Source organism: Manacus candei, unplaced genomic scaffold, assembly GCF_025592945.1.
Source record: "Manacus candei isolate 608988 ecotype Guabito, Panama unplaced genomic scaffold, ASM2559294v1 h1tg000014l, whole genome shotgun sequence".
Classification (NCBI taxonomy): domain Eukaryota; kingdom Metazoa; phylum Chordata; class Aves; order Passeriformes; family Pipridae; genus Manacus; species Manacus candei.
Window position 1 is genome coordinate 75,284,400 of NW_026138062.1, and position 8,101 is coordinate 75,292,500.

General features: G+C 38.2%; 1 protein-coding gene across 7 annotated transcripts in view; it reads left to right on the plus strand.

Moving 5' to 3' along the window:
• DCAF6 (DDB1 and CUL4 associated factor 6) overlaps positions 1 to 8,101 on the plus strand; it is an 81,712-nt gene that overhangs the window by 64,990 nt on the left and 8,621 nt on the right. For all 7 annotated transcript variants that reach the window (XM_051780045.1, XM_051780048.1, XM_051780046.1 and 4 more), the window contains one exon: positions 5,162 to 5,300. In XM_051780045.1, coding sequence (XP_051636005.1) covers positions 5,162 to 5,300 — 139 coding nt within the window. The remainder of the gene's footprint in view (positions 1 to 5,161; positions 5,301 to 8,101) is intronic.

Below are 8,101 nucleotides of genomic sequence, written 5' to 3' on the forward strand. Positions count from 1 at the left end.
TGAGTGAAGTTGTAAGAACATATAAGGCAATTTGGGTAATTGTGTTTGGCCACATGCCTTAAGAGGGAGAAACTCTACTGTGATTGAAGTCAAAGGCCATATAGAGGGGAAATGGCACAGAGTCACTCCACTGGTGAGAATTAACATCTTGGCCTTGTGTGGCTGGAAGGGCAAAGACTCAGGATGTGCTTCATAAAAGACTTACCCTGAGTCCTATATTTTAAATGCCTACAGGAAAATAGTGCAGATGTGTAATTCTTTGTCTCATATTTCCATCTTAGCTGCAATTGGAATACCTTTCTTAGAGGTTCAGGAATCTGTGTGCTTTTTGTACTTTAAATTTCACAATAAGCATTCTTTAAACACGCCTACCATGGAGTTCTTCAGCTCTTCAGCACAGCCCAGGGGGACATTTATTTCATATTGCTGTGAATTTAATATAAAGTGAATGATGCATCCAGCATACAATTTTTTTATCAGTGTTTGTTTTTTTTTCTAATTTTCATTGTCATTTGGCAGCATATCAGGTGAAAACTTAAAAATGTTTTGGAGCTGAAAATAATTGAAATATTGATTGTGTTTGAAGGCTGGGAAATGATCTAGGAGTGAGTGACAGTAAACATTTCTTTTCATATGATCAGCAGTGAAATAACTTGGGCTTTAGGTTAGTGTCAATGTGCTGTTAACATGATGGGTTTGCCTTTGTTTTTGAATTATCTCAATGCTTGAAATTTGACAGCAGTAGTAAATCTCTTCCACAGGTTCAGAGGCTTCTAAAAGAAGATGGTTATTTAGTAATTAATATCAGAAATATAATCAAATCTTGGTATTTAGAAGAGGGATCTATTTTAATGTGGTGGTTGTGGGTTAACTGCAGCAGGCAGCTCAGCCCCACACGGCTCCAGGATCACTCTCCCCCAGGGAGGGAGAAAAATTGCAAGAGAAGCCATGGGTTGGGGTGCAGATCAGGACAATGATTAATTAGTCATCTTCCTGAGCCAGATCTGACTTTGGTGATGATAGCCAGCTTGTTACGACAAGCCTTTGGAAGTCTTGGGCAGGAGCATGGGAGCTGGCAAGTGGATTCCTTTACAAGATCAACAAAGAAAAGGCAGAGCTTGATCAAGGGTTTGCTGTACTGGTCTAGATACACACACACACTCACAAAATATTATTAGAAACACAGAATATACTGAGTTGGAAGGACCCACAAGGGTTATTGAGTCCAACTCCTGGCCCTGCACAGGACAAGCCCAGGTATCACACCCTGTGCCTGAGAGTGTTGTCCAAATGAGCAAAAGGCATTGGAGAAATAGGATCTAAATTAATGGATACAAGCCTCAGGTTCCCTGCAATTGTTTTGGACAGGGAAAATAGTTCAAACAAGAAGATGGCAACAGCATGGGAAAAAATAATATCTTAAACTTGAAAGAGCATAAGAGAAGGAACCAGGGCTTGTGCTAGGCACTGGTCTGGTGGGAGGTGTCCCTGCCCCTGGCAGGGCATTGGAACCAGGTGATCTTTAAGGTCCCTCCAAGCCAAAGCAGCCTGCCAGGAAAAAGAAAGTTTGTGTGAAAGTAAATTTAGAAACTTCTGAAGTGGCAAAAAGCCTTAATAATGGAGGAATCAATACTGAGCTCAGCACTCAGTGCAGAGCTGAGACAAGAGGGATGGGAAAAGAAAGCAGGTGGACGTGAGCCTTGCATCCAGCTCTGCAGCCCAGCTCAGGAGATGGTCAGTCTGGGCTCATGGGTTTGGAAGAAGCAGGATTATCTGGGGTACCAGATTAATTTTTATGGCAACCACTGCATTATTGTCCTTTAAAAAACTGGTTATTTAACTGTGCAAATTGTACAGATTTTTGTATAAAAAAATATCCTCATTACACTTTAGAAGCTGTAAACATACAGAAACTACCCTATGTGACAATTTAGTTATTTTAAGGCTTAACTTCCATGTTTACATCTTTTCAATTTCTCTCCATGTAGGATATATAGCTGTGCATCAGTCTGCATCACAAGATCTTTGTGGGGTTTTTGTTGCTGTTGTTTGTAAGCTATGTTTAACTGAAAAAAAAATAACGGCTTCACTTCTAAATCTCTATTCCCCTCATCTCTGGCTTCATTTAAACGGGCTTTTGATAATTAATATTTGCAACTGACTTTGAAGACTTCAAAGCTGGCTGATCATAAGGGGATGAACACATACTACAGCTGTATCCATTGATGGAGCTGGCTGTGCATAAACCTCCTTGTCTGACATTTTGTGCCTGGAAGAGCAGGCAGTTTGGAAGGGAAGCAGCAGCTCCCGGTCAGGCTTAGCTTAAGCTGAACTCCAGAACAGAACAAATTGCACAGCATGCTTCTGTATCCATTGATGCTCCAAGTGACTAGGCTGCTATCTAAATTCGTGTTGGCACGGACAGGAATTGCTTACCACAAATACAAATGAAAATTAAACCACCATGAAAACAGATATGCTGGATTTTTAACATTTTTTGTGCGCGCGCGACAAAAAAAAGTAAAGAAAATCTGTAGTCATGAAAAAGTAATACCTCTCAGGGGGAATCCTTTTTCCTGTAATGTTCTTTGTTCTGAAAAGCCATTAGACTGGGCTCATATTTATCTTTTCTGGAGCAGACTTGCCTCTGCCAGGTGTCTGCTTTTTGCAGTATGTTGTTAGAGGGCTCCACACAACAGTCTCATGGTTAGAGCCGTGTGTGCTTGGCTGCATTCTCCCTGTTGAGGGTAATCATTCCCTTTACAAGACAAATAAATGTAAATCCAGTCATGCATTTTAAAATAAGGCCCAAAATCAGGATTTTAAATTCAGAGCTCAATTTAGTTGGAAGACAGCTTTTACCAAAAGTTGCTTCTGTGCTTCTGCTTTTATTTAAAAACGCATGATTCTGACTGCTGAGTAGTACTGAGGGTTTTTTTGAAATGTCTGCATATTCAAGCCTAGGGGAATTTAGAGGAGGAGATTAATTTTTCTAGAGATGTTTAGATGAAAAAATATGCAAGAAACTACCCTGCCTTACCAGTTAGTTACTTTAATACCACCTTTTAATCCCAAGACTTGTTACTGCTATCCAGCAAGTCACCCTTCTGAAAGAGCTGGACAAGTCTACTGGTTTGTCAGTCCTAATGATGTTTAACTTCTCAGCTTTTTCACTGCACATCTTTAATTAATTCATGTGAATAAATACAACAAAAATACAAATAGCAATCACAAAGGGTCTCACTGTGCTGAAGAGCTGTGTGTGCCCTTTCCAAAGCCGTGGGATCACTGATGGGATTGGTAGCAGAGCAGTTATGATGTGATTCTTGCTTTTACTTTCTCACACAGAACCCATCTTTTTTTAAAAGCAAATACAAACCCAAATATGCACAAATAATAGTTTGAAGTTTCTGCAAGTGTTTGATGTAGCCTGTCGTGTACATGCCACCCTTTTTCCTTCATGTAGAAGTAAACTGGTGAGGAGAATATTCTGTGATCTTTAAAGCATGGTAGATAAAGAATATGGGCTTCTTTCTCCCCCCCTCTATTGTATGAAGATGTTGTGAAGAACCCTCATCTTAAATCTATTGAAGATTGAAGTTGAAACTCTCTGTATTATAAGGACTAACAAATACAATGTGTTTATTTAGTGTAGTATGAGAAGGAGGAACCAGAAAATTTCCTAGACAGGAGATTTTGAGGGGATAGAAAACTCTCACCAAGGAAGTAGAAGTAGTCTATTTTCCCTGGGACTGTTTGCTAGGCAAACATCTAAGAAATATATTACAATAAATAGCACAGTGTTAAGTGGATCTATTGGTTAGTGCTTTCAAATCTCTTCTAGTTTCTATTAAAAAAAGTGTTAAAATTTATTTTAAAAGCTTAGCAGTATTATCTGTCTTCATGTGACAGTTTGTGGTTTGTTTGTTTTCATAATAAATCTGTATTAATGACTCATTACCTGCATTCATTTTCCTTCTTTGCCTGGCTGTGAGATAACACTTCACTTTAACTTTTTGGTGCAGCTTTCTTCTGTGGCAAAGATTAAACAAAAATCTAAGCAGACCACTGGCTGAGAAAATGAGTGACGAGATAGATGTGGTGGGGTTTTTTTCTGGACTAAAGGACTTGTAGCTGGAGTCTCCAGGATCAATGACTAAAACACTAGACCACATTACCTGTGAACAAATTCAGGTTACTTTCTGGAAGCAGTGTAATCAGGTTCCAAATATATTCTGTTCTGGCTCAGTTTACTTCTTAGGATCATATAAATTCCTGTAGTATTTTGACACCTTGCATTCTGCTAAAACCTGTACCTGGTCCATCTTGAGAGTGACATTCCCCTTGGATTGTGTTCCAGACTTCAAAGCCCATAGCAACCCTGATAAGGAATGATGGTGGAAAAGGACTAGGTGTGATGGTCTGGTTATAGCTGGAATTATGAGGATCTGCAAACTAAAGAGCTAAACAGGAAAAATTTGGCACCAAGGTCTTTTCACAGATTAATCAAAAAACAGATTCCTGCAATTAAACGTTCACAAAACAAAGTATGTAATTTAGCTTTTTTTCCTCTGTTATTCTAGGAAATATTAGCTGCCAACATAAGGGATAGCTGCTGCAATAATTGATCTCAAACCATCTTTTGCCTCAGTAGGAACTTTTTAAAAGCTGCCTCAATCTTCAGTCTTCTCATACAGAAACAGTGAGGAGAAATACATTGAACAAAATTTTATGGAAAAACCAAATCACTCTGGAAGGCTCACCAGATCCTTAATAACGTTTTAAAATTTAAAACCTTCTGTTCTGGCAAAGGTTTTTCACTTCAGAACCTTGCTACCTCATTATGGGTGGAGGGATTTCCCTAGCACTGAAGAATAAAACAGCATGTGAATTTTGCCAACAGCTGAAGTTTGTTCTACAGAGGGGGAATAAAACCTGGCATCACTTGACATTCCACTGCCTTGCATGCTATTCTTGTTCTAAGCCAGGATGGAAAAAATTCAACTCTGTAATTTTACATTTGGGATAATGTTGATGTCTGTTTCAAACTCATGGAGAATGTGTTTGAGTGCCTAATTATTATTTTATAGTCCTTTTCGATAGCCCAGCTCAGTGTCTGGGGGGGACTCTCAGTGCTGTTCTCTTTGTCTGCACTTTGTAGACGATCTGCTGTCGCCCGAATCCAGGAGCTCTTCAGGAGGAGGAAAGAAAGGAAGGAGATGGAAGAACTGGAAACGTTGAACATCAGACGTCCTTTAATAAAGATGGTTTATAAAGGTCATCGGAACTCCCGGACAATGGTACAAACGCTTTGTCTCCTTTGGGAACTGTACATGTTTGGGGGACTGAATCAGTGTAGCTGCTCCATTGATGTGCTTCCCAAAAAAGGGGAAGCACATTACAAGCACTTTTTCTTCTGTATTCATTTATAAGGCACATAATTTGCTCTAAATGAAAATTAAAATGAATGTGACTCCTGTCACTGTGCTCGGCGTTTAGTGTTCTTAAGACTCTCTCCTCTTAACTTCCTTTGAAATTTTGGGTATTTTTTCTTGACTTCTTTTTCATTTTGTCTGTCATCTTAAATGGTATAAAACGTGCCTACCTTCCAAACTATGATTTAATCCTCACTTTCCCTTCCAAGCTCTTTAAAGTTTAAGATTAAATAATAATTTTCAACAGCTTGGAAGGGAAAGTGAGAATTAAATCATAGTTTTGAAGAGACTTGACATCTCTGAATTTAAAAAAGGAACTAGTGCCAGTTATTAAATCACAACCTGGCTACCAGACACTTGGTCTTTTTCATACAAAATACTGCATTTTAAGAAAAATGCAACTACTGTGTTTGTAAAGCAACGGTGCATGAAAAACAAATGCAGCTTTCCTTGCTATTTCTTGTTTTGCTTTTTACAGTAATTTGAAGCTGTGAAGTTCTGAGTACTAGGTGGTGTTCTGTAGAAGTAGCTGGTGTGTTATTTTGCAGATGATCTGACAAGTCCCCCAACCTCCGAAAGCAATTTTCTAGAGTTTGTATGAATAGCTTTGATTACACTGGGGAAAATGCTTCAATAAATGCCTATTTCAGGCTATGTAAGCAACAGGGATTAGAATAAACTTTGATTAATGATAAGGAGTTTTGCACTGTATTTCAGAAATCAATTTTAATTGCTCAAACCCCCATTAATTTAAATGTCCTAGCATGAAGCACTTTGTAGTTCAGAGATATTAAAGGAGAGCTCATCTAAGGGGTCTTAATTCAGTCTCCATCTGCATATGTGTTATTATATAGATGATTTCACAGATTTTGTTCTTTAGTTTCTTTGGGTTGTGTGTTGGTCTTCTTGCTTTTGTTTCACATGAGCACCTATGACAAGGAACACACAACAAAAGACAATGTAATGTTCCCTGTTGGTCTCTATGGTCTCAAACTCCATTTTGATTTATTGTTTTGAGTGATCCCCTCTTTCCTGCAAGGCAAGGATTGATGACATTTCCCTTCCAATATATATAGTGAATTAAGATTATGAAGGCAAATTGAATAATTCTGATAGTTCCTTACTTTTGAGAATTTAATTTGGTAATCTTAAATTTTTTTTTAATAAGCATATTCAAGTGTAATTCTTGCATTGTCAGAAAGCAAAAGATAAGTACTGTTATACTGATCTTTGCTTGCATCATTTGTGGGGTTAGAATGTTTCTATAATCTTATTTTTTATACATATGACATTCTTCCTTTAATCCACTTTTCCTAAGTCCAGACTCCCCCTTTTAAAGTGTGGGCTTCAAAGTAACTTTTCTTCAATAGAGCATCAGAGTGTAAAGGATAAATGGGATAAGCTGTGTATTCATACAATAGAAGTGAGTGTGTATATGAGCTTGAAAAAAAACTCCAAAATTTTTAAATGTGAATTTCAATTCTGTTTATTTCTGTGATGCTAAAATTGAATTTTTTTAATATTAGAAAGGTAAAATCAGCAGTTACATAAAAGAATACAAATGAAACAGGAAGAGGTCATAACTGAAAATTAAAATATTAAGTTATTTATTATTGGGGATAATTTAGATGTAACAGAATAATGAAAATATGTACTAAGAGGAGCTATAAGACAAAAGCTGCCAAAAGTTAATATATTGGAATTCACTACAGAATTCAGGAATGCAGTTTCTCTGGCCTATTTTTAGACATCAGGATGACTTTATTGCACTGCCTGCAATCACTGGTACATCTTCTGTAGACAAAGATCTACCAAGCCTGAAATTTAAAACTGGATATACTTGTGCTGGAAATAAAGTACATATTTTTAACAGCATTAATGGTTCAACTTACTAGTGATTCTGTATCAAGACAGCTGAGGCAAAGCACAGGGAAGACAACGTCCCTATCCTTTTCTTCAGTGCATTTTCTGAGGAAACTGCAAAAAGAAATATAAGGATACAGGCAGTGCCTTCTTTAGGGCTTTATTACAAGGCATTACTTGGAAAATAATTCATAGTAGAATCCTGTGTAAATAGTCTCAAATGCAAAATTCTGTCCCTTATGCCAGTGTCATTCTTAAATACCAAAGTAGACTTCAAACACTGGAACTCACCTGTGTGAACTCTGAAAGCTGCTGCACTGGGAACTTCTGTCCACACAGAAATGTAAACTTGCCCAGTGTGTGTCAATTTAAAGAGTTTGTAGGAGGCACTGGGAACTCTTCAAAAAACAATCCTGCACACAAGACAACACTTTAACGCTCCAGGCTCTTTCCTCCTGCACAAATATGAGACCATTGTGGAGCTCAGAGCTCACATCTCGTGGAGCTCAGAGCTCACATCTTGTGGCTGAGTGTTTTGGCTGTTGTTGAAGCAATGTCCCCTCTCCCTCTGCCCCCCCCTCCACCCTCTCACCCTGTACGTGACACAGTTGCATATATTTAACAATGGTTATTTTGAAGTCCTGCTCTGAGTGAAACCAGAAGTGACTTCTGAAGAAGATTCTTACTATTAGTGAGGGAAGTGACCCATTTTTGTTTATTCAGACTAATTGCTGGGCATCATTTGGGTTACAACTTTTTTACGAAGGGAGGGCAAGAGGGGCCTTGGCACGGAAAGATCACTC